The sequence below is a fragment of the Moschus berezovskii genome, chromosome 14 (assembly GCF_049115385.1).
Source record: "Moschus berezovskii isolate FMDL1 chromosome 14, NW_MosBer_1.0, whole genome shotgun sequence".
In the NCBI taxonomy this organism is placed as follows: Eukaryota; Metazoa; Chordata; class Mammalia; order Artiodactyla; family Moschidae; genus Moschus; species Moschus berezovskii.
The window spans coordinates 26,490,443-26,516,737 of NC_142473.1; the positions used below are offsets into that span (position 1 = coordinate 26,490,443).

The window sequence follows — 26,295 nt, forward strand, 5'->3', positions numbered from 1 at the left end:
TTTGAAAAATTTTAGGAGGAATATTTGGAGACTCTGCAGTACTCTTGCCTAGAAAATCCCATGGACGGAGGAGCCTGGTAGGCTGCAGTCCATGGAGTCGCTACGAGTCAGACATGACTGAGCGACTTCACTTTCCCTTTTCACTTTCACACATTGGAGAAGGAAATGGCAACCCACTCCAGTGTTCTTGCCTGGAGAATCCCAGGGACGGGGGAGCCTGATGGGCTTCCGTCTATGGGGTCACACAGTCGGATACGACTGAAGTGACTTAGCAGCAGCAGCAGTTGTCTTCCTTCAGAAAAGATTTTCTTTTGTTTCTGGCAGATGGCTAAGGTACATTATCAATTGCAGATATTCTTAATCTAGGTATAAAGATTGAGATAATTTGAAACATGACACAGTTGCTGCAAGAGCTGGACTGTTTTTGTTTATTCTTACTCCATCTGGTCCCATCACTTCATGGGAAATAGATGGAAAAACAGTGGAAACAGTGTCAGACTTTGTTTTTTTGGGCTCCAAAATCACTGCAGATGCTGATTGCAGCCATGAAATTAAAAGACGCTTGCTCCTTGGAAGGAAAGTTATGACCAACCTTGATAGTATATTAAAAAGCAGAGACATTACTTTGCCAACCAAGGTCCGTCTAGTCAAGGCAATGATTTTTCCTGTTGTCATGTATGGATGTGAGAGTTGGACTGTGAAGAAGGCTGATCGCCGAAGAATCGATGCTTTTGAACTGTGGTGTTGGAGAAGACTCTTGAGAGTCCCTTATACTGCAAGGAGATCCAACCAGTCCATTCTAAAGGAGATCAATCCTGGATGTTCATTGGAGGGACTGATGCTAAAGCTGAAACTGCAATACTTTGGCCACCTCATGCGACAAGTTGACTCACTGGAAAAGACTCTGATGCTGGGAAAGGTTGGGGGCGGGAGGAGAAGGGGACGACGGAGAATGAGATGGCTGGATGGCGTCACCGATTCTGTGGACATGAGTTTGAGTGTACTCCGGGAGTTGGTGATGGACAGGGAGGCCTGGCGTGCTGTGATTCATGGGGTCGCGGAGAGTCGGACACGACTGAGCGACTGAACTGAACTGACTGAACTGAGGGTACAGCTTAAGGGGTCCTGACTGAAAGAGCTAGAGGTTTATCAAGACTTTCCCTTCTTGAAGACTTTCAGCTACAACTTTTGTCCCTCTAGCTTTTAAAAACTATCAAAAATCTCTTCTCCTTAGGGGCAAGTGATGAGGGAGTTGATGTGGCAATATCCTTATAAAAGTGTAACATGAAGGATCCTGGTAGTGATGGAACTGTTCTGTATCTTGAGTGTGGTGGTGATCATATAAGTTTACGTATGATAAAATTACATAAAACACACACACACACAAAACACACATAAATGAATGCATGTTAAATGGATAAAATCTGAATAATGTTGGTGGATTATATCCATGTAAGTTTTCCGGTTGTGATATTATAGTGTCGTTATGTAAGAGGTCATCATTGTTGAGACTTCATGAAGGATATGTGAGACCTCTCTTCATTGTTTCTTTTTTGTGTGGTAAAATATACATAACACAAAATTTACCATTTAACAATTTTATGTGTATAATTCAGTGACATTAAATATAGTAACAATGTTGTGCAACCAGCATCACTGTTCATTTTCAGAACTTCTTCTTGATCCTAGATAGAGGCTCAGTTCAGTTCAGTTCAGTCGCTCAGTCGTGTCTGACTCTTTGCGACCCCATGAATCACAGCACGCCAGGCCTCCCTGTCCATCACCAACTCCCGGAGTTCATTCAAACTCATGTCCATTGAGTCGGTGATGCCATCCAGCCATCTCATTCTCTGTCGTCCCCTTCTCCTCCCGCCCCCAATCCTTCCCAGCATCAGAGTCTTTTCCAGTGAGTCAACTTGTCGCATGAGGTGGCCAAAGTATTGGAGTTTCAGCTTTAGCATCAGTCCTTCCAATGAACACCCAGGACTGATCTCCTTTAGAATGGACTGGTTGGATCTCCTTGCAGTCCAAGGGACTCTCAAGAGTCTTCTCCAGCACCACAGTTCAAAAGCATCAATTCTTTGGTGATCAGCTTTCTTCACAGTCCAACTCTCACATCCATACATAACCACTGGAAAAACCATAGCCTTGACTAGACGGATCTTTGTTGATAGAGGCTCTGTACCCGTTAAATAACAGCTCCTTATAACCTACCTCTCCCAAGGTTGTGGTAGCCTTTATCCTACCTTTCTGTTTCTATAAATTTGTCTATTTTATGTACCTCATATAAATGGAATCATGCAATATTTCTTCTTTTGTGTCTGGCTTACTTAATTTATCATAATCTTTTCATGGGTCACTCATGCTGTAACATGTATCAGAATCTCATTCCTTTAAAAGGTTTAATAATATTACTTGTATGTATATACTCATTTTGTTTATTCATCTCTTCAGGGACATGTGGGTTGTTTTCAGCTTTTGGCTATTATGAATAATGCTGTTATGAACATTGGTGTACAAGTATCTGTATGAGTCCTTGTTTTCAATTCTTTTTGTTGTATACCTAGAAGGGAATTGCTGGATCATATGATAATTCTATATCTAACTGTTTGAGGAACTGCCAAATTGTTTTTTTAACAGCAAATGCACCATTTTACATTCCCACCAGCAATGTACAAAGGTTCCACTTTCTTTACATTCTCAAACCACAAACACTTGTGGTTTCTGTTTTTTTTTTTTTCTCAGTAATAGCCATCCTAATGAGTGTGAAGTATTATCTCATTGTCATTTTGATTTGCATTTCCCAATGACTAATAAAGGAGCATCTTTTCCTATATTTATTCACCATTTGTATATCTTGGTGAAATGTCTAGGCAAAATGTCCTTTGCCCATTTTAAAATCAATTGTTTTTTCTGTATTGTTTCTTACAGCTGCATATGGGTCTCAAAATGAAAAAGTTTAATAAAATATGTTTCTGTTTTCTTAGCCTTTCAACTGCCTCTTCTTAGAAGTAGCTGATGTCCTTAGTGGAAATTTGCCCCCAACATGTAGTTTCTATCTGTGGGTTTCCTTTTCTTGCCAAATCTATGCTTTATTGTTCTTTGTTGGCTTTTTGGCTCACCAGTGCCTTCAAACAGCTGTTTTAAACATTTTGTCCAGCTTTTCTATCTGTTATCAATGAAATGGTTGATCCATGTGCCTAATTCACCACTATTGGAACTCTCTTTTTGTTCACCTTTGGTTTTGCAAAAGACCAAACACGTTTAAATAAATTTAAAAGTAGATTTTTAAAGGCTAATTCTTTTAAAAAATTATTTATTTATTTGGCTGCACTAGTTGGTCTTAGTCGTGGCACGTGGGATCTTTGATCTTCATTGTAGCATGCATGATCTTTGGTTGTGGCATGTGAACTCTTAGTGTGGCATGTGGGCTCTAGTTCCCTGACCAGGGATCAAACCTGGAACTTTTGCTTTGGGAGCATGGATTATTAGCTACTGGACCACCAGGGGAGTCCTCAAAGCTAATTCTTTATGAAGCTTAAAAACAACACTAAATCTTTACTTAGTAGGAGCATTCAAAACATTTCTGCATGTTATGTAGATAATATGGACTAGGTATATAGGATAAAATGATACAGTTTATTCCCCATGTTAGAGTATTTCCAGAGAGGAAGATGTGCTTAAACCATTCTCACTGTCAGAAAAGACACTTATTTTATTAGGGTCTCCTGCTTAAACATCATCTCTGCAGAGCAGCTGTGTTGAGGGGCCCCCAAAACTGTTCTTTGTTTTGTTGATTCACTAGGAGGGCTCATAGGTCCCAGAAAAATCAACAGAAAGGAAAGATATATGGGATGAAGTTTAGAGGAAACCAGGGGCATGCTTCCAAAACCCCTCTCCTAGGACTTGCCTAATTGCTCCAGCAACTGATTGTGATATGGGTGAAATGCTGCCTGCCAGGGAAGACCACCCAAGCTGGTTGCCCAGAGTGTTTGTTGGGGTTCAGCACATAAGCATATAGCCCCTACATGAGTAATTGCAATCACTGAAGTTCCAGAGCCCCATAGAGAAAGACCAAACCTGAGGAAGAAAGCACCTATTTTACTCCCTAGTCCCTCACCCTTCAGTGTGTTTCTTAATGGCACTTATTATTACTATCTGACTGGAGCTGTATAATCATTATTTATTTGATGCTACTGAGGTAGCATATATTTTATTTCTTATCTATTACCATTCTTCCTCCACTAGAATATAAGGCCAGAAACTGTTTTGTATTCCCGGTGTCTGAAACAATGCTTGGTCTAGAGAAGGTACTCAACTGATATTTGATGAGTAAATGAATGAATGAAAATGAATTTATGCAGTTACCTAGAAATGCCAATAATGTTGACTGGATCTCAACTATCGGGATGTTCTTTTATTCTATGCATGACAGTTTTCTCATCTGTTTACTTCTCTCTCCTAAACAGGTCTATAATTCAGTAATCAGAGCTTTCCCTCGAAGGTTTGTTTTGCCCTTACATGTCAATTTGAATGCCCCTGAGGGAGAGAACCTCAGCCCGTTGTCCTATTCTTCAGCCAGTGCTGTGAAACAGGCCGATGGAAAGGTATGCTATGAATGGATATTAGCCTAAGACTTTGACCCTCAGCAGTGTTTCTTTATTCATTAGTAAAGTAGTGTGGCTATGTAGTGTGGCTGTTCTCCACAATGTTTGGTGCCTAGCAAGTTTCATAACATTCAGCTGAGCAGGGTAGGATCATGGAGCATGGCTTGCAGAAGAGTTGCAGAATTCTAGGTGGAGTGAGCACTGTATTTACCTATCCCTTTTGTGTTTTGAAACAGGTTTATACAGCTTTCAGATGGTCGTACCTAAGTATTTACGATTGGCGCTGACCATCCCCACATTTTAGATGGTTTGTGCTTACATATCACTATATAGCTATCAGTGTCTCAGCTCTAGTAAAATAAAAGCCCACGTCCACCTCCTATGCCATTTGACAACTTAGTCACAAAACCCAATAATCTTTTATGTGTTCTTACGTATGATGAGAATAGAAACAATATTTAAAAAAATAATGTGGAACCTCAGTTCTCAAGCCCTGTCACAAACTTTTATATGGTGTTAGCCCCCACACTGACCTGAAGAAAGTAAGAATTAAGCAATCAGTTCTTTTGTGCCCTCTTTTAGATTTGGTGCTCTTATGAAAATCTATATCCTGAGGACCTAGAAGAGGAAGCAAGTATTGAATTTCCCCAGATCAACTATGGCCAATTCAGTGGCAAAAAGTATCAGTTCTTCTATGGCTGTGGCTTCCAGCATTTGGTGGGTGATTCTCTGATCAAGGTTGACGTGGTGAACAAGACGCTGACGGTAATGAAATTCCTTTTCCTTTTCTGAACTCTTTAAAGACCTGTTCTGCCATTTGAATTAATTCCTGTTTTGTTTAAGGTAGATCTTGAGATTTTAAAATAGTGAAGCAGCTACTCAATTTTTTTAAAAAGTGACTTTTAATTTTATATTGGAATATAGCCCATTAACAATGGTGTGATAGTTTCAGGTGGACAGCAAGGGGACTCAGCCAGACATATACATGTATCCATTCTCTCTCAAGTTCCCCTCCCATCCAGCCTGCCACCTAACATTGAGCAGAGTTTCTTGTACTAACCTTAGGACCTTGTTGGTTGTCCATTTTAATTATAGCAGCGTGCACATGTCGATCCCAAACACCCTAACTATCCCTTCCCCCTGTTCTTTCCCCAGCAATCATGTTTGTTCTCTAAGTCTGTGAATCTGTTTCTGCTTAATAAATAAGTTCATTTGTATAATTTCTATTTTAGAGTCCACATACAGGGAATGTCAAATGATATTTCTCCTCTCTCTGACTTACTTCACTCAGTATGACAATCTCTAGGTCCATCCATGTTGCTCAAATGGCAGCCACTTACTTCTGTTAAATCTGAGAACCATGGAATTAGGGGTATGTTCCCTCTAGGGACTCTAAATGAACCACAAGCCCAGAAAAATAATTCTATGCTTGATGGTATTTTGAGAGAAATCATGGGACACTTCTGTTTCCGGTTGATGGGAAATTATAATTATACAACTTGTGTTTGATGATGATGGAATTTGTCACTGAAAAGGCTCCCTCTCCTATATTCAATTCAGTAAGCCTGATTCTTCCACTGTTGGACTGTTGTATTGGCAGCCAAATTCATGCTGGGACTGACAAAAACTATAGAACACTTCCAGCTCATAACCAGTCTTCTATCAAATACTTTTTTGGGGACTTACAGGTTTGGAGAGAAGATGGCTTTTATCCCTCAGAACCTGTTTTTGTTCCGGTACCAGGAACCAATAAAGAAGATGATGGGGTAATTCTTTCTGTGGTAATCACCCCTAACCAGGTAAATGTATTTCCACCACTAGTCAGAAAGAAAAGTAGCACTGGGCCTTTTGAGGGTTATATTTAGTGACGTTGTTGATGGTTTATTTTGATTCCAGTTTGACACCTTCTCCCTTTTGTTTCTCTCTTTATTATTTAGATATCCTTTTATCATAATTAGTACTTTATTACAGTTTTAAAGTTCTACTTTTAGAATCATAATAATTTACATTTGGATAAGAATTTATTTACAAACTACTTTCATACATATTATCTTAATTAGTCATCAAAACAGCTTTGTGGGTATCATTTGAATTTGTAACTTAAGGAAGTTGAAAGAGACTTGCATCAGATCTTACAGTTGTAAAGCAAGTATTTAAATCCCATTAAAAAGCAGATACATTACTTTGCCAACCAAGGTCTGTCTTGTCAAGGCTATGGTTTTTCCAGTGATCATGTATGGATGTGAGAGTTGGACTGTGAAGAAAGCTGATCGCCAGAGAATTGATGCTTTTGAACTGTGGTGTTGGAGAAGACTCTTGAGAGTCCCTTGGACTGCAAGGAGATCCAACCAGTCCATTCTAAAGGAGATCAGTCCTGGGTGTTCATTGGAAGGACTGATTCTAAAGCTGAAACTCCAATACTTTGGCCCCCTCATTCGAGGAGTTGACTCACTGGAAAAGACTCTGATGCTGGGAGGGATTGGGGGTGGGAGGAGAAGGGGACGACAGAGAATGAGATGGCTGGATGGCATCACCGACTCGATGGACATGAGTTTGAGTAAACTCTGGGAGTTGGTGATGGGCAGGGAGGCCTGGCGTGCTGTGATTCATGGGGTGACAAAGAGTTGGACACGACTGAGCGACTGAACTGAACTGAATCTTCTGAATTGTCCAATATTTTATACCACCATCTGTGCTGCCAGTTTTAATTGAGAGACCCAAAAATCTAATGTGATAGCCTCCGACCTAGTGTCTCAATAATCTTGATATCTAATTTCTTGTCTAGGGAAGCCTTGTGGCTGATAGATTCACTTTGAGTTCCAACTTTAATCATTTATAAGTAGCTGCCTACGTATAGGATTGTGACACTTTTTAAAGTTTTGGTGAGAAAAGTGTAATCAGTAATGTCTGCCATGGGCTTAGGACTTAGTCCTCATGCAGTGTATTTTGCCACTCCTGTCTGACAGGATGTGGTCCACTGGAGAAGGGAATGGCAAACCACTTCAGTATTCTTGCCTTGAGAACCCCATGAACAGTATGAAAAGGCAAAATGATAGGATACTGAATGAGGAATTCCCCAGGTCGGTAGGTGCCCAATATGCTACTGGAGATCAGTGGAGAAATAAATCCAGAAAGAATGAAGGGATGGAGCCAAAGCAAAAACAATACCCAGTTGTGGATGTGACTGGTGATAGAAGCAAGGTCCAATGCTGTAAAGAGCAATATCACATAGGAACCTGGAATGTTAAGTCCATGAATGAAGGGAAATTGGAAGTGGTCAAACAGGAGATGGCAAGAGTGAACGTTGACATTCTAGGAATCAGTGAACTAAAATGGACTGGAATGGGGGAATTAAACTCAGATGGCCATTATATCTACTACTGTAATTAGACCAGGGCAAATCTCAATCTGCCTTGCAATGCTACCTTTTGAACAGCTCCAGAATAACACAAAATGGTGACATTTTATTTTGGAAGAAAGAATTTTTATATCTCTTAGGAGATGGAACAGGGGCAGGTAGGAAGATCCTTAAACCCAAAGAGATTCTATGAAGGTGATAGATACAAATGTAATTTCTTTGCTCTAGGTATCAACTTCTTCAGCCATAATTTCCTTTTTTTTTTGTTCAGTTCATCATTCTGCAAACACTTAGTGAATGAATCAGCAAGGCACTGTGCCCAGTGCTGAGAATGGATATAAAGATAAGAAAGATGGTCACTCCCTTAGGAATTTTACAGCCCACTAGAAGAAACAGATTTCTGACAGAAACAAAGAGAATTTTCAGTATTGTCTTTCCTTTTCTAGAATGAAAGAAATTTTCTCCTTGTCTTGGATGCCAAGAACTTTGAAGAACTGGGCCGAGCCGAAGTGCCTGTGCAAATGCCATATGGGTTCCATGGCACCTTCGTGAACATCTGATGGAACAGCCACAAGCTCTGGGAACTTGGTTTGAATGAATGTGGTCTCTATATGAGAGAGAGCAAAAGTGTACCTTGCCTTCCAAACAGTAGACATCTGCTTTTAAAATTTCTGTTAAAAATTGAATTCATGAGATAATTATGGTGTTATATTTTATTAGGGATCTTCTTTGAAAATCTTAAGCATTGATACAACTTTTGAAGAGAGGTTTAAATTTATATTTACTGGAAATATCTTATGGGTAATAAAGATACATGAAAGAAAAACTAGACCTGGATCAAAAATTAAAAATTGTCACCACCAGATAGATGGGTAACAGAGGTTTTCATACTTGGAAGAAGAAATAAAAATAAATCTAGGTAGTAGAATATGAATATAGGTCTGAAAAAGCTCCCCCCTCCTTTTTTTCCATCACAGCCTACCTGTTGCTTCTAAGTACTCACAGAGGATGTCATGCTTGCATGCTCCTTCTAAAATGGCTACTTTTCTGCTGTCCACAGCAGATGCCACTGCAGTTGAACCACCCACTACCACCTCCTATCCTGCCCCCAGCTCAGGCTTGGGAGGCTGTTGTTTTCAGGGATGTTGTTAAAATCAGGCATTTTCCCTAATCTTCAGGTGTCTGGTTCTTCAGAGATTCATGGTAAGTTGGTATTAGGTTGGTACAAAAGTAATTGCAGTTTCAGACCATAAATTTTAAATCATTATAACTAAGCTCAACACATCTTTATTAATCAAAATAGGAACCATTACAATCAACACATTTTTACCAATGAGAAATAAGTGTGAAAATCCATGCTTCAGGATTTGATGAATTCTTGGAAAGCATTTTCTGCCTCCTGCTGGTTGTAGAAGCATTTTCCCTGGAAAAAGTTGTCATAATGCTTGAAGAAGTGGTAGTCGGTTGGCAAGAGGTCAGATGAATATGGTGGATGAGGCGAAACTTCAAAGCCCAATTCATTCAACTTTTGAAGCATTGGTTGTGTGACCTGCAGTCTGGCGTTGTCATGGAGAAGAATTCGGCCCTTTCTGTTGACCGATACTGGCGGCAGACCTTGCAGTTTTCAGTGCATCTCGTTGATTTGCTGAGCATACTCTCAGATGTAATGGTTTCACTGGGATTCAGAAAACTGTAGTGGATCAGACAGGCAGCAGATCGTCAAACAGTGACCATGACCTTTTTTTGGTGCAAGTTTGGCTTTGGGTTAGATGGACATGGGTTTGGGTGGACTTTGGGAGTTGGTGATGGACAGGAAGGCCTGGCGTGCTGCAGTTCATGGGGTCGCAAAGAGTTGGACATGACTGAGCGACTGAACTGAACTGACTGAACTTGGCTTTGGGAAGTGCTTTGGAGTTTCTTCTCTGTCCAACCACTGAGCTGGTCACCGAGGGTCGTTGTATAAAATCCACTTTTCATTGCAAGTCACAGTCTGATTGAGAAATGGTTTATTGTTGCACAGAATAAGAGAAGACTATGTGATTCATGGGATCACAAATAGTCGGACATGACTGAGCTGAACTGAACTGAACTGATACTTCAAAATGACATTTAAAAAAAATTTCTGGCCAGCTCATGAGGCACCCACTTATTGAACTTCTTCACCTTTCCAATTTGCTACCAATGCCAAACAACTGTAGAGTGGTCGACATTGAGTTCTTCAGCAACTTCTCATTTAGTTTTAAGAGCATCAGCTTTGTTGATTGCTGTCAATTTGTTGTTATCAACTTCCAACGGCCAGCTGCTATGCTCCTCATCTTCGAGTCTCTTGTCTCCTTTGCAAAACTTCTTGAACTGCCACTGCACTGTATGTTTGTTAGCAGTTCCAGGGCCAAATGTATTGTTGATGTTGCAAGTTATCTCTGCTGCTTTACTGCCCATTTTGAACTTGAATAAAAAATTCATTTGAATTTACTTTTGGTCTAACATCATTTCCCTCATCTAAAATAAATATAGAATAAACAAGTAATAAGTCATTAGCAAAAAACGTAAAGCAAGAAATGTGCATTAAAATGATATATAACAGAGATCACATTTATTCAAGAACGTATTCCAGTATCAAAAGGCAAAGTTCAGCCAGTGCAAAACCACAATTACTTTTGTACCAACTTAATAGTTCTTCATTTAGTTGGGCAACAGGTGGCACTAGAGACCATACAATCTTTGCATTTCTAAATCCCATCAGTTTTTACCAACAGCTCAGATCAGTCTAGATCTGTCACTTAAACCATATGCCCAAATGCCTTGTTCTCTTTTCCTTCAGTTATACTCCAAGCCCAGGCCAGTTAAACTGTGCATGCTCCTTGTGCACATTGAATGTTGCTGGAGGGACTCCCGCTCCCCCACAAACATGTAGTCTGGGGCAATGTGAACTCATTAGGCTCACTGTACAGTCCTGGACCAACATAGTTTCTTCTCAGTTTTCCTTGAGGGTTATTATAAACGTCACAAACCCTATTCACTTTAGCAGAGAGTTGCATACATACAAATGCCACATGTTGGGGTTTGCACTGTGGCAATGAAATAAAAGTTCTAGGTTTCGTGTCTTGGGTTGGTGAGATAGAGAACAACAGCAGTAGGTACAGACGGTAAGAAGATGCCTAAACAGAACTTAATACAACAGATGTGGGAGCTTAGAGGTTGAGATAACCATAAGAACATAAACCCCTTGATATTCACAGGAGTCTTTGAAAAGACATTGTATCCCCCCTGGCAAAACATGGAAGTTTTATCTAGATCTTATTTGGATCTGAAGGGTGAATAAGACTACGGTTGACATCTGGGAGGTACATAGATATATCTGATCATGCCTTTCTTCTGTTTATAAACCTTTAGTCTGTCCTGTTACACAAAGAGTGAATCTCAAACATATGAAGATTATCAGTATAAAAATAAGATTTTGATCCAAAGATGCCTGGATTCTGCCTTGGCCCTGCTATCAACACAGTTCTCGAAGGAGAAGACAAAGCAGGATCAACAACATTTTATAATCTAAGTGTGTATGGCTGGTAAACCAGTGCACGAAGTTTTAGAAATTGAATGAGCATATGACTTAGTCTTGGGGCTTTCCTGGTAGCTCAGCTGGTCAAACATCCACCTGCAAGGCAGGAGACCCTGGTTCGATTCCTGGGTCAGGAAGATCCCCTGGAGAAGGGATAGGCTACCCAGTCCAGTATTCTTGGGCTTCCCTGTTGTCTCAGATGGTAAAGAATTTGCCTGCAGTGCAGGGGACCTGGGTTTGACCCTGGGCTGGGAAAATCCTCTGGAGGAGGGCATGGCAACCCACTCGAGTATTCTTGCCTGGAAAATCCCATGGACAGAGGAGCCTGGAGGGCTACAGTGACTAAGCACAGCAAAGCATGACTGAGGCTCAAAGCCTAGGCAGGGCCTCTTCCTTTCCATAAGTTCAACTCATAACTGGCCAGTGTCCAAAGACTCAGGGAAAGAAGTATGTGGTATACAAGTGAAGGGAAAAGGGATTAGGGTGCACCCTAGTGACCTTATTACTTCTGCAGACTATTTTCAAATAAAGTTGTATTCTGAGGTACTGAGGGTTGAGACGTCAACACAGTTAACTTTGAGGAGGATACAATTCGATTTGTAACAGGATGAATACAAATTCATTATTCTATTTGAATACAATAGAAATTCACCACAGGGACTTGTGCCTCTGTGAATTTGAGTGAGTGTCTTCATATAGAATTAGCTTTAGTAAAATAGAGCAAGAACTCTGCAAATACTGTGACATATTTTACTAAAGCAAATAAGTAAAGCAACTTCTCAGAAATTCTTTCTTTTACCTTTTGTTTTGATTCTTTAAACTGTATTCAGAACAAGTGAAGTGTTAAAGGTTAGAGTGTTTATCTCCCATGCAGTCAATGCCTGGGAAACATTTATAAGTGATCTTGGATAAATAATTCACTGATCTGGGTCTGTGTTTTCTTATCTGTAAAGTGAAATGGCTGAACTAGAGTGTGAATCTCTATTTCAAAAATCTCTGGTTTATAATTATTTAAAGTTATTTTATTTCCAACCCAATGGGGGAAAGGAGAAAAATATTTGAAAATGTGTGAGGCATATTTGCTGTGTATTCATAATTTAATGCAGAACAAAGAGCATATATAGCTGGAGTCTGGAGGCATTTGAGAGAAACCATCAATGGGGCTTTAATTTCTGCCACGCCCATGATTTTATCCATCCTTTCCAGTGCCTGGGACAGTGCCAGTCACAGTAGATAACTATTTAATAGGTAACTATTTAACGAAAGAATGAATTGAGGAAAGACATGACCTGTGCATACTGGAAACTGTAAGTAGTTTGAGTAGATGCAAGAAAACAAGATCTTTTCACTCTGGAGATGTCTACAATGGACAGAGAATTGCTAATGTGTGTGTGTTTCTCAAGTGAATGTGCTCGCATTGTGGCAACCTAGAGTGATAAATGTCTCCATGCATACATTGGATGATAAAGACAGCTTGAGTGGTCTCCTTAGTATGACCAATAGTCCAACGGTAGTATTTCTGAAAGCTGCGTGATACCCATGTGCCCTCAAATTTTGCTCCTTTAAACTACATTTGGCTGGCCCTGGGACTCATCAGAATAAGCAGCAACTGGCAGTATCTGCTGTAACCCAGGGCTTTCCAGAAGAGAGTGGGAAGGACCTCATTGAGCAGAGGTAACAATGAAGGCAAACCATTCAATATTATAGTAATCCAGGCCTATGCCCCAACCAGTAACGCTGAAGAAGCCAAAGTTGAATGGTTCTATGAAAACCTACAAGACCTTTTAGAACTAACACCCAAAAAAGATGTCCTTTTCATTATAGGGGACTGGAATGCAAAAGTCGGAAGTCAAGAAACACCTGGAGTAACAGGCAAATTTGGCCTTGGAGCATGGAATGAAGCAGGGCAAAGGCTAATAGAGTTTTGCCAAGAGAGTGCACTGGTCATAGCAAACACCCTCTTCCAACAACACAAGAGAAGACTCTACACATGGACATCACCAGATGGTCAACACCGAAATCAGATTGATTATATTCTTTGCAGCCAAAGATGGAGAAGCTGTATACAGTTAGCAAAAACAAGACTAGGAGCTGACTGTGGCTCAGATCATGAACTCCTTATTGCCAAATTCAGACTTAAATTGAAGAAAGTAGGGAAAACCACTAGACCATTCAGATATGACCTCAATCAAATCCCTTATGATTATACAGTGGAAGTGAGAAATAGATTTAAGGGACTAGATCTGATAGATAGAGTGCCTGATGAACTCTGGACGGAGGTTTGTGACATTGTACAGGAGACAGGGACCAAGACCATCCCCATGGAAAAGAAATGCAAAAAAGCAAAATGGCTGTCTAAGGAGCCCTTACAAATAGCTGTGAAAAGAAGAGAAGCGAAAAGCAAAGGAGAAAAGGAAAGATATAAGCATCTGAATGCAGAGTTCCAAAGAATAGCAAGGAGAGATAAGAAAGCCTTCCTCAGTGATCAATGCAAAGAAATAGAGGAAAACAACAGAACAGAAAAAACAAGAGATCTCTTCAAGAAAATTAGAGATTCCAAGGGAACATTTCATGCAAAGATGGGCTCAATAAAGGACAGAAATGGTATGGACCTAACAGAAGCAGAAGATATTAAGAAGAGGTGGCAAGAATACACAGAAGAACTGTACAAAAAAGATCTTCACGAGCAAGATAGTCACGATAATGTGATCACTGACCTAGAGCCAGACATCTTGGAATGTGAAGTCAAGTGGGCCTTAGAGAGCATCACTACGAACAAAGCTAGTGGAGGTGATGGAATTCCAGTTGAGCTATTTCAAATCTTGAAAGATGATGCTTTGAAAGTGCTGCACTCAATATGCCAGCAAATTTGGAAAACTCAGCAGTGACCACAGGACTGGAAAAGGTCAGTCTTCATTCCAATCCCAAAGAAAGGCAATGCCAAAGAATGCTCAAACTACCACACAAGTGCACTCATCTCACACGCTAGTAAAGTCATGCTCACAATTCTCCAAGCCAGGCTTCAGCAATATGTGAACCGTGAACTCCCAGATGTTCAAGCAGGTTTTAGAAAAGGCAGAGGCACCAGAGATCAAATTGCCAACATCCGCTGGATCATGGAGAAAGCAAGAGAGTTGCAGAAAAACATCTATTTCTGCTTCATTGACTATGCCAAAGCCTTTGACTGTGTCGATCACAATAAACTGTGGAACATTCTGAAAGAGATGGGAATCCCAGACCACCTGACCTGCCTCTTGAGAAACCTGTATGCAGGTCAGGAAGCAACAGTCAGAACTGGACATGGAACAACAGACTGGTTCCAAATAGGAAAAGGAGTATGTCAAGGTTGTATATTGTCACCTTGCTTATTTAACTTATATGCAGAGTACATCATGAGGAACGCTGGGCTGGAAGAAGCACAAGCTGGAATCAAGATTGCTGGGAGAAATATCAATAACCTCAGATATGCAGATGACACTACCCTTATGGAAGAAAGTGAAGAGGAACTGAAAAGCCTCTTGATGAAAGTGAAAGAGGAGAGTGAAAAGGTTGGCTTGAAGCTCAACATTCAGAAAACGAAGATCATGGCATCTGGTCCCATCACTTCATGGGAAATGGATGGAAAAACAGTGGAAACAGTGTCAGACTATTTTTTTGGGCTCCAAAATCACTGCAGATGCTGATTGCAGTCATGAAATTAAAAGACGCTTACTCCTTGGAAGGAAAGTTATGACCAACCTAGATAGTATATTAAAAAGCAGAGACATTATTTTGCCAACCAAGGTCCGTCTAGTCAAGGCTATGGTTTTTCCCGTGGACATGTATGGATGTGAGAGTTGGACTGTGAAGAAAGCTGATCGCCGAAGAATCGATGCTTTTGAACTGTGGTGTTGGAGAAGACTCTTGAGAGTCCCTTGGACTGCAAGGAGATCCAACCAGTCCATTCTAAAAATCAATCCTGGGTGTTCATTGGAAGGACTGATGCTAAAGCTGAGACTGCAATACTTTGGCCACCTCATGCGACTAGTTGACTCACTGGAAAAGACTCTGATGCTGGGAAAGGTTGGGGGCGGGAGGAGAAGGGGACGACAGAGAATGAGATGGCTGGATGGCATCACCGACTCTGTGGACATGAGTTTGAGTGAACTCCGGGAGTTGGTGATGGACAGGGAGGCCTGGCGTGCTGTGATTCATGGGGTCGCGGAGAGTCGGACACGACTGAGCAACTGAAATGAACTAAACAATGAAGGACACTAAGCTCCCAACCACCTTATTCTATCGCTCTGAGGCACGCCCACCTCTCTGAGTGCTTGCTATTCCAAGAGATGAGGATGATAAGGGACCTCGGTTAGGGCTTCCCAGGTGGCGCTAGTGGTAAAGTGGTAAAGAACCCACTTGTCAATGCAGGAGACATAAAAGAGGCCAGTTTGATCCCTGAGTGGGGAAGATCCCCTGGAGGAGGGCATGGCAACCCATTGCAGTATCCTTGCCTGGAGAATCCCATGGACAGAGGAGCCTGGCGGGCTAAGGTCCGCAGTGTGGCAGAGAGTCGGACCAGACTGAAGGGACTTGGCACGCACAAGGGACGTCTGTTAGCGGCCTCCGGCCGGCAGAGGGAGCCCAACCTCAGCGAGAGGCAGAGAGCGCGTCTGCCGGGCGCCCGCCGCGTTGCGCCGCTGCGGAGCGGGGCTCCGCCCAGGCCGGGCTGGCGGCGGGCCGCGGGCTGAGGACGCCGGCCGGCAGTGGGCTAGTAGAGCCATGAACCGGGCAGGGTCGGGCCCTAGCCGGCGGGCGCGGGTGTCGCGCCTCGTCTCCTTCAGCGCGACCCACCGCCTCCACAGGTGGGGTGCGCGCTCCCCAGGTGGTGGGGACAGGGCGGTGGGGCCCCGGGGCGAGGGCCCCGGTGTGGGAGGAGCGGGGCTGCGGCGGTGAAAGCCTGGGAGCGCGCCGCGGCCTCTTTGGCCGCAAGGCTTTGTTGTTGGAGTCACAGCAGTGGCGACTGGAGTTGACCGAGTTCCCGGGGTCCCTGTGATGTTCAAAGGAGTTGAATTCGCCCAGGTTACTCAGTGCCAGGCACATCGTAAACAGGCAGAGCGTGCTAAGTCGCTTCCGTCGTGTCCGGCTCTGCGATCCCCTGGACTGTAGCCCGCCAGGCTCCTCTGACCATGGGGATTCTCCAGGCAAGAGTACTGGAGTGGGTTGCGATGCCCGTCTCCAGGGGATCTTCCCAACCCAGGGCTCGAACCTGGATCTCCTGCATTGGCAGGAGATTCTTTACCACTCGTACCACCTGGGAAGCCCGAAACACTCAAATACGTGTTAGCTACTGCTGCTGCTAAGTCGCTTCAGTCGTGTCCGACTCTGTGCGACCCCGTAGACGGCAGCCCACCAGGCTCCCCCGTCCCTGGGATCCTCCAGGCAAGAACGCTGGAGTCGGTTGCCATTTCCTTCTCCAGTGCATGAAAGTGAAAAGGGAAAGTGAAGTCGCTCAGTCCTGTCCGACTCTTCCCGACCCCATGGACTGCAGCCCACCAGGCTCCTCCGTCCATGGGATTTTCCAGGCAAGAGGACTGGAGTGGCGTGCCATCGTCTTCTCCGGTGTTAGCTACTATAGTGTATCTTCCTTCGCTAATGTCGCTACAGCAGGGCGAGTTTTGTCCACTTGTTACTGAACAGAAAATGAACCTGAATGTTCACTTTCCCGAGAGTAAGAAACACAGTTGGGGTTTTGAACGCAGAGTACTCAGACTGCTTGATTGCACTGAACAGTTGACTTTGAGGAGGGTGTTGCCACTCACTAGCAAGCTGCGCTGGCTGAGCATGTGTTTCTTAGTCTATAAGATGAAGATAATAATTTCTCCCTAACAGAAGTCACCCGTTATTCACTGGACCGGCATTAGTTATTAGATCTTGGTGTTAGGCAACAGGGATGCAGAAGTGATCAAGACCTATCACAGTTTTCTGTCTGGAATATACAAACTGGTCAGTTTTGTGGCAGGTACAGTGAGATAATTTTGTGCAAAAACTGTGAACAGTAGCACTCTGAACGTATGAAGTAGGTGAACAGGAGAAAGGAAAGTAATGGAATCTCAAAAAGAAAGGGGTTATTTATTAGGAAGCTCAAACGTATGAGAGTGGTAAGGCCTCATTGAAGGTGCACGGTTGACCGGACGCGAATAGGCACAAAAATCTATTAAGAAAATGGTTCTCTGCCTGAAACAGTAGCTGAGTATTGTAATTTTAAAGTTTACCGGGGTTTGAATACCCCTCAATGGATTGGTGGGGTTATCAGTAGGCAATAGTTGAGGAGAAATAAAGCAAGATTTTAAAGAGATGTACTAGGTCATGTAATTATTTTTTAGGAGGAATGAGTTTTTTATTAAGATTTTTGAAAAACTTATTTTCTATTGGGATATAGTTGATTAACAATGTTGTAGTTTCAGGTGAACAGTGAAGGGATTCAGCCATACATACATGTGTATCCATTCGCCCCAAACCAGGAGGAATAAAATTTCAAGCTACTTGAGGATAACCATCTCCTTTTTTATTTAAGTTACCCGTGTACCATTGCTTCATTCAGCCCATGCTTAGTATGTAGTAGGTGCTGTAAGTCCCCATTATACAAACCTTCGGTTGTGTACTTTTCAAAGATTCGAATACACATCTGGTTACAGCAGGGAACCAGAACCTGTCTGTCCCATCAAGGTCAGGCATGAGTGAAGTTGCACCTTGCTCTTTGTCTCCTATTGTTGACGATCCTTCACCTCTACCATTTTCCACCTCCTCTAAGGAAATCAGTCCTGAATATTCATTGGAAGGACTGATGCTGAAGCTGAAACTCCAATACTTTGGCCACCTGATGCGAGGGACTAACTCATTTGAAAAAACCCTGATGCTGGGAAAGATTGAAGGCGGGAGGAGAAGGAGCCAACAGAGGATGAGATGTTTGGGTGGCATCACCGACTCAATGGACATGAGTTTGAGTAAACTCCGAGAGTTGGTGAGGGACAGGGAGGCCTGGTGTGCTGCAGTCCACGGAGTCGCAAAGAGTCGGACACGACTGAGTGACTGAACTGAACTCTCTCCTCCAGTCACTAGCTCTTTTTGCCTGTTCACTTGAGGCTAGACCCTATATGCCAGCTGTTGTACTGTATTACTGTACTTTTCAAGGTATTGTACTGTAATATTACAAATGTTTTATTTTTTGTGTTTGTTTTTATGTATTATTTGTATGAAAAGTCTTCTAAACCTATTACAGTACAGAACTGTAGAGCTGATTATGTTAGTTGGGTACCTTAGCAAACTTTGGGCTTATAAACACACTCTCAGAATGGTACTCTTCATATGTAGGGGACTTACTGTATTCAGTAAATGTTGAGTTGAAAAATGGAAGGGTCCTCAGCAGATCAGTTTTTGAAATCTTGCTGTGGAACAAGGACGTTGAATTTATTTATGCTAATTTATATGGTATGGTAGTCTAATTAGGGAACACATTGTGGTTCCTGACATAAAATTAAGTAATGAAATCAAATGGATTTATGACTATTTGATGAGCTAAAGAATAATAAGTTGTTTTTCAAAGACTAGAGAAAACAGTAAGTGTAGGGAACAGAGAAAGTATCAGAACTTGTGTCATGTTGATTTTTCTTTTTTTTTTTTGTCAGCAAATCTCTTAGTAATGAAGAAAACTTGAGATTATTTGGGAAGTGCAACAACCCAAATGGCCATGGGCACAATTACAAAGGTGAGAGAAAAACTGGTGAAATTTTAGCCCTTTCAGTAATGATGAATGACTGTTCAGCAACTATGGTCTTAATGAGTAAGGAACTTTATGGACAGAGCATGAATGCTTTGAGTCTTGAATGAGAAAGTAAATGAAAGTTCAAAATGAAAAGATCTGTTGCCTTAGTTGGATGTATCTTAAGTTATGGTTCAAAACAGAATGGTTTAAATAATTTTTTCCGTGGCCTTTGAGTACATGACATTCTTTTGGCACCATGTTTTCTTCTCATTAGGTATTGCTGAGGTCAATGTTAAAATTAGATTGTATTCACTGTGTAAGTAATGACTGACAAAAAGAGAATATTGGCTCAAGATATGCTATATGACAGGAAAGTAAGTTGGGTCTGAAACTTTGACAGCAGTGTTCTAAGGAGGTAATTAATTTATGCAAGGACAAGAGACTTGTTTATTGAGATACAGATGATATAAAAAAATAGCTGTGTAAGCCATAGAGTATCACAGCAAATGATTACGGTAGAGTAAAAAGACCAGAAAAGGTGTCGGAATATTGGGCTTTCACGTGTAGTTACTGTCTCTTACTTGACCTATATCTCTCATTCTGTTTGCTCGCTTATCACATACCTAATGGTGTTTCTATGAAGCTGAAAGAAATATGTAAAAGTCGTTAATTTGCAAAGCACTCTGATCATCAAGATCTTTCAGAAGTTTCACTTTTTAAAAATTAATTTTAATGGGAGAATAATTACTTTGCAGCGTTATGATGGTTTTTGCTGTACATCAATATGAATTGGCCACAGGTATACATTTTTTCAAAAGTACTTGTTAATCTACCAATCACTGCTATATACTGTGTGTACATTTTTATTAGTAAAGGGACAAGAATTTTAGGCCCAGTAGTAGTTTGCTTGCTCAGGAAGGTAGGAGCAGCTCAGTGTGCAGCTGTATTTCTTCCTGTACATTTACTACTTTTATAGGCAATGATTAAGCAGCATCTTGAAGTAGAGATTCCTTCCAAGTACATCATAATCAAAATTTATACCCTTTTTGGCCTTGGCTAAGCACTCTTAAGTTCCTCTGCCATGGTCGAATTGCATCAGTTGATAAAAAGATCTTAACCGAAAGAACAGACATTGTGGGGGGGAATACAGCTTTGTAGAGCAGAGATCTAACCCCTAATTTATGTTGCTAACTTGTGTTTGGATGTTAATCTGTTGAAAGTCATGTTGGTTTTTTGGTTATTTTGTTTTCTTCCCCATAGTTGTGGTGACAGTACATGGAGAGGTACGTGCCGAACATGTCTGTGGTTTGTGCAAGTTGCTGGGCCCTCTTTCAGCCAAAGTGATGGATTTTGTGTTGAAAAATTCTGTTCAGATTCGTGTTGCTTCATTGTTGGTCTTTGTGTACGGTGAGCTGTTGCCATCTCAGGTCTTTCCTCTCCCAAAGCATCATCCGTCATGTGCTGTATGTGGACAGGTAGAAGGGCAGTGCAGTGGAAAGGGAGCCTCGAGCACTTGGTGTTTCCATGCTGAGATGAATTGTCTTGGGGATGAAGGCAATGTGGGACCAGTTTCTGCACATGTTGCAGTCTTTAATATTTTGGCAAAGGTTAAAATATGAAGAGCATACTATAGTAATACTCACCTTTGTTTTTTCTTTAGATTGATCCTGTTACAGGAATGGTCATGAATTTGACTGACCTCAAAGAGTATATGGAGGTAATGGCATGCTGGATGCTATTTTGTGCTGTCTTCTGAATATAATATTTGATGGCCCCCTTTTCACTTCCCCAGCCAAGTGTCATCAGAGGTCCTGTGACCTGGCAGGTGGAACTGGGTGTGGGGATGGGGTAGTACTGATAGTTGGAGGAACTTCTCTCAGTGCTCTCTGAAGGTGTTGGGATGACTGAATGGGAATTAGTCATGGTTGTATTACAGTGACAGGAATGAATGTAGTGTGCTCATCTTGTCTTCTTTGTTGACATATCCTGATTTCCTCTGTTTAACAAATTCTTCCCTTCTTTCAGGACACAGCTTTATCCTTGAAGCTTTCTATTCCTGAAATCGGTGAATTTTCCGTACATCTTTAATCACAGATTTTAATACTATCCTGTTTTATTCACTCTAGCTTTACTATAAACTCACTGGGGCAGTTGATGATAGGGATAACAAAAAAGAAGGTTTTTAGTAAAAGACTTACTGCTTATATCATTACAGAATTCTTGGATTGAAAGAGACTGCAGAGATTATCTATGCCAGCTGCTTCCTTCCTTTGACTGAGATTGAGAGATACTGAATAGTTAACCTCCCCTACTTGCCCTCAGTCATGTAATTAATCCTTTGCAAAGTTGGGAATTAGATTTCCTTCCATCCAGCTTTGTTTTTATTATGCCATCATTTCACCTGTTTGTTTTGCTTCAGCTTTGCTCCTTACTTTTTTTTAAAATTTGACATTTGTTTAATTAAAAATGTTGTTATGAATAGTCATTACTTCTTTCATGTTGCTTATCTTCCATATATTTAACAAGTTTGCCTGCTTTGCATTAGTCTTTGAGCTGAGCACTAGGAATCCAATGATGAATGAGACTTAACTCTTAGGCACAGCGTGCTCACATGTCTTTATAGCGGGTAAAGGACACTAAGTGTTACATGAGTGTTGGTTGAATAAATGAATAGGAGAACGAGTGAGTGAGCGTACAGTGCTGTGCTCAAAGTACTTTAGGAAAGCTGTGATGACAGAGTTCTTACAAACACTAGTGACAGAAATTTATACATACATGAAGGTTTATAAGAAACACCCTAGGCAGGCATACAGTGAAATACCAGAGGAGAAGTTCTCTGCACTTTTTCCCATCTTTGTGTACCTGAAGGACGCTGCATACCACATACTTTACTTTTAGGTCAGTAACAAAAGTGGCTTATGACATACAGAGACAAATTAGAAAGAGCCCTGTAGAAGAGGTCTCAATGGAAAAGTTGGGATCTGAACAGTTTTCAGTTAAAACAAAGATTAAACAAGGATTTATTTTCTTGATATCCATGTGGATATCATTTATTTTAAAGTTTGTTTGGTTTAGGACTTACTCTTTTTATATGATTCTGATTTTTCTCAGAGAATGATTGTTATTGTTATTATTAATGTACCCTTCTTAGAACCATATGGAAACTTAGATTGTTCCACAAATTCTTTTTTTTTATCTGAAGTGTAGTTGATATATAATATTATATGTTATGGGTGTACAGTACAGTGATTGACAATTTTTAAAGGTTATACTCTATTTACAGTTGTTATAAAATATTGGCTGTATTCCTCATGTTGTACAATACATCCTTATAGCTTTTTATATGTAATAGGTCATACCTCTTAATCCTCTACGCTTTTATACCCTTCCTCCCTTCTCTCTCCCCACTGCTAACCACTAGTTTTCTTTATCTGTGAGTCTTATTTCTTTTTTTTATATTCACTAGTTTATTAATTTTTTAAGATTGCTTAGGTTTTTTACAATAGCTAAAAGTAAAAGTTTACAAAAAGTGAAGTGAAAGAAGTCGCTCAGTCATGTCCAGCTCTTTGCGACCCCATGGACTGTAGCCCACCAGGCTCCTCCATCCATGGGATTCTCCAGGCAAGAGGATTGAGTGGGTTGCCATTTGTTTCTCCAGGAGATTTTCCCGACCCAGGGATCGAACCCAGGTCCTTCCGCATTACAAGCAGATACTTTTACCATCTGAGCCACCAGGGAAAGTTTACAAAGAATAAGGCAATTACAATTCTTGCCATTGACAAAGAAAAATGCTGTGTATAATATATAAGTATTAAGAAGCCAGTCTTTACATGTTTTTAGTTTTCTTTCTAAGAGCCCAGGATCATTGTTAAATTACTCCTTATGGCAGACACTCAGAACACCTTACATAATTTCAGTCTTAATCTGCTTTATAAAATGTAGTACTCATTGAAGGTGTGTCCTAACTATATTGTGACATTGTGCTGAAGGTGAGACTGTTAGAGAAAAGTATTTGTGGTAACATTTTGGACAGAATTCAAGAAGTGTTAAACTAAATTCTGAATCACAGAGGCTTGTTATGAGAAAGAACCAGTGAATTCTCTATTTTTTGGTTTCTTACCTCTCTGCATTCAGTAGTGAGGATATCCAGCCATTATGGAAAGCTGGGTCTTTTTTTATTTTACAACTTTAAACTTTCTGAGATTGTTTTGTAAGACACAAAGTTCTTGTGAGTACTGAGTTAGTGAAGAGATAGATGATAAGGTAAGATTTAGAGGCAAAGGTAGGACACTTTGAAATATGATTCATAAATGGAATCAGTGATATTTTTCCTTTATTCTGTCTCTAGGAGGCGATTATGAAGCCCCTTGATCATAAGAATCTGGATCTAGATGTGCCGTATTTTGCAGACATTGTAAGGTGAGTGACTGTTTTACTTTATATAAATTGTAAGAAAGAATTTATTTTAACATTTTACTTGATTATTGTGTGACTTTTTTTAGTGTAATGATATCTTTTAAAACTAGAATTTTTATTCTCTGTAAATATTAAACATAAAGTTTCACTTATTTGACTCTTGACCCTCTTTTCTTTTCTTCTCCAGCACAACAGAAAATGTAGCTGTATATATCTGGGAAAACCTCCAGAAATTTCTTCCTGTGGGAGTTCTTTATAAAGTAAAAGTGTATGAAACTGACAATAATATTGTAGTCTATAAAGGAGAATAACTCTTAGAGGTTAATTTCCATCCATATTTGAAGAAGATCTTTATCCCCTTGAACAATTAAGAAGTCATCATCTAACTGTTGCACTTTCACATTGTGTTCTGGAATCATTGTGAGTGAGTCCTGTTCTAGACTCAAATCTAATTTAAAACCAAGTTTGTAATGTATTCTAAGTATCATTTAAAGAGTCATCTATAGATTAAAATCAGCAAAATGTTCTGGTGTAGAATCATTTGGAAGCAAAAGAAATCTGTTTTTTTTTTCCCATTATCTCATTTTTAGTATTCATTTTTTTCTTGGTATAATATAAATGGCAAACATGTTTGTAAGACTGACAGTAGGTGAATCTTATATAAAAAATACCAGTGACCACAAAGTCTGGAAAGAGACTACGTAGTATTTCTAATAGATTGAGCTCCCTTGATTACTTCTTCTAAGATATGCTAAACGTGTTCCACTGGAAAAGGGAATGGCAAACCACTTCAGCATTCTTGCCTTGAGAACCCTATGAACAGTATTAAAAGGCAAAAAGATATGACACAGAAAGATGAAATCCCCAGGTCGGTAGGTACCCGATATGTTACTGGAGAAGAGCGGAAAAATAGCTCCAGAAGGAATGAAGAGGCTGAGCCAAAGCAGAAACAATGCCCAGCTGTGGATGTGTCTGGTGATGAAAGTAAAGTCCGATGCTGTAAAGAACAGTATTGCATAGGAACCTGGAATGTTAGGTCCATGAATCAAGGTAAATTGGAAGTGGTCAAACAGGAGATGCCAAGAGTGAACATCCCTTTTTAGGAATCAGTGAACTAAAATGGACTCTAGTGGGCTAATTTAATTCAGATGACCATTATATCCACTACTGTGGACAAGAATCCCTTAGAAGAAATGAAGTAGCTCTCATAGTCAACGAAAGAGCCCAAAATACAGTACTTGGGTGCAATCTCAAAAATGACAAAATGATCTCTGTTCATTTCCAAGGTAAGCCTTTCAATATCAAAATTCATTTCTGTATCAGTAATCCAAGTCTATGCCCCAACCACTAATGCTGAAGAAGCTGAAGTTGAACGGTTCCATGAAGATCCATAAGACCTTCTAAAACTAACACCCAAAAAAGATGCCCTTTTCATCATAGGGGACTGGAATGCAAAAGTGGGAGGTTACAAGGTACCTGGAGTAATAGACAAGTTAGGCTTTGGAGTACAAAATGAAGCAGGGCAAAGGCTAACAGAGTTTTGCCAAGAGAATGCACTGGTTATAGCGAACACCCTTTTCCAACAACACAAGAGATGACCCTGCACATGGATAGGGCCAGATGGTCAATACTGAAATTAGATTGATTATATTTTTTGCAGGCGAAGGTGGAGAAGCTCTATATAGTCAGCAAAAACAAGACCAGGAGCTGACTATGGCTCAGATCATGAAGTCCCTATTGCAAAATTCCGACATAAAAAAGGTAGGGAAAACCACTAGGCCATTCAGGTATGACCTAAATTAAATCCCTTATGATTATACAGTGGCAGTGACAAATAGATTCAATGGATTAGATCAGATAGAGTGCCTGAAGAACTATGGACAGAGGTTTGTGACATTGTACAGGAGGTGATAATCAAAACCATCCCCAAGGAAAAGAAATGCAAGAAGGCAAAATGGTTGTCTGAGGAGGCCTTACAAATAGCTGAGAAAAGAAGAGAAGCAAAAGGCAAAGGAGAAAAGGTGCAAGCTTATTCAGTGAAAATTAGACCTGAATCGTCTGGGATAATGCATTATAAATGAATGTGCACTGGTGGGAGTGCCTTTTGGTAGTGCATGTTCATTGCATATTTGCTTATTGAACCATGAACTGCTAATGAGGAACACTGAACATATCACAGAAGATGAATAAACTGCTTATGTATATTTGTCTGTTTTCAGACCTTATGGCTACCTGAACAATTTAAACTTAGAAGACTGAAAAATAATCGCATGTATTAAACTTTGTTAAGATAATCAGCATGAAAAGGATATGTTACTCTGTACAGCATCTCTTTATGGAAGTTTTTCCTAGTTAATCTTGTTTTGTTCTGATCACTAAATTTACCTGCTTCAAGTTGAGCTGCTTTTGTGGCATTCATCTCTGGTATCTTTCTTCATGCCGAAATCTGCAAGAATATATTTGCTTTCTTCCCACAAAGAATAGTTCTCACTTGTGTTCTCATTTGTATTTTAAAACCAAGTTTCTTAAATACAGGGTTCATTTTTCTCTCCACGTAGCAACAAGTACACAATGGATTCTTAGAATGTTGCTGCCTGAAAAGAGGAAAAGGACT

The 26,295-nt window shown here is 40.6% G+C and overlaps 2 protein-coding genes across 3 annotated transcripts in view; both read left to right on the top strand.

The window, feature by feature from the left end:
- BCO2 (beta-carotene oxygenase 2) overlaps positions 1-12,676 on the top strand; it is an 80,267-nt gene extending 67,591 nt beyond the window's left edge. The window contains exons 9-12 of the mRNA XM_055423030.2: positions 4,470-4,607; positions 5,190-5,372; positions 6,296-6,406; positions 8,412-12,676. Coding sequence (XP_055279005.2) covers positions 4,470-4,607; positions 5,190-5,372; positions 6,296-6,406; positions 8,412-8,525 — 546 coding nt within the window. The 3' untranslated portion in view covers positions 8,526-12,676. The remainder of the gene's footprint in view (positions 1-4,469; positions 4,608-5,189; positions 5,373-6,295; positions 6,407-8,411) is intronic.
- Positions 12,677-15,704: 3,028 nt separating this feature from the next.
- On the top strand, positions 15,705-26,075 carry PTS (6-pyruvoyltetrahydropterin synthase). 2 transcript variants are annotated; one of them, XM_055423031.2, is made up of 6 exons: positions 15,769-16,365; positions 19,189-19,268; positions 20,526-20,548; positions 20,926-20,982; positions 23,614-23,684; positions 23,869-26,075. In XM_055423031.2, exons 1-6 carry the CDS (start codon positions 16,283-16,285, stop codon positions 23,990-23,992), a joined length of 438 nt encoding a protein of 145 aa, XP_055279006.2. In that variant the 5' UTR covers positions 15,769-16,282; the 3' UTR covers positions 23,993-26,075. The 2 variants fall into 2 exon arrangements, with proteins under 2 accessions (XP_088699059.1, XP_055279006.2); XM_088842933.1 differs by lacking the exons at positions 20,926-20,982; positions 23,614-23,684; positions 23,869-26,075 and having other exon boundaries at positions 15,705-16,365; positions 20,526-20,916.
- Positions 26,076-26,295: the final 220 nt, after the last annotated feature.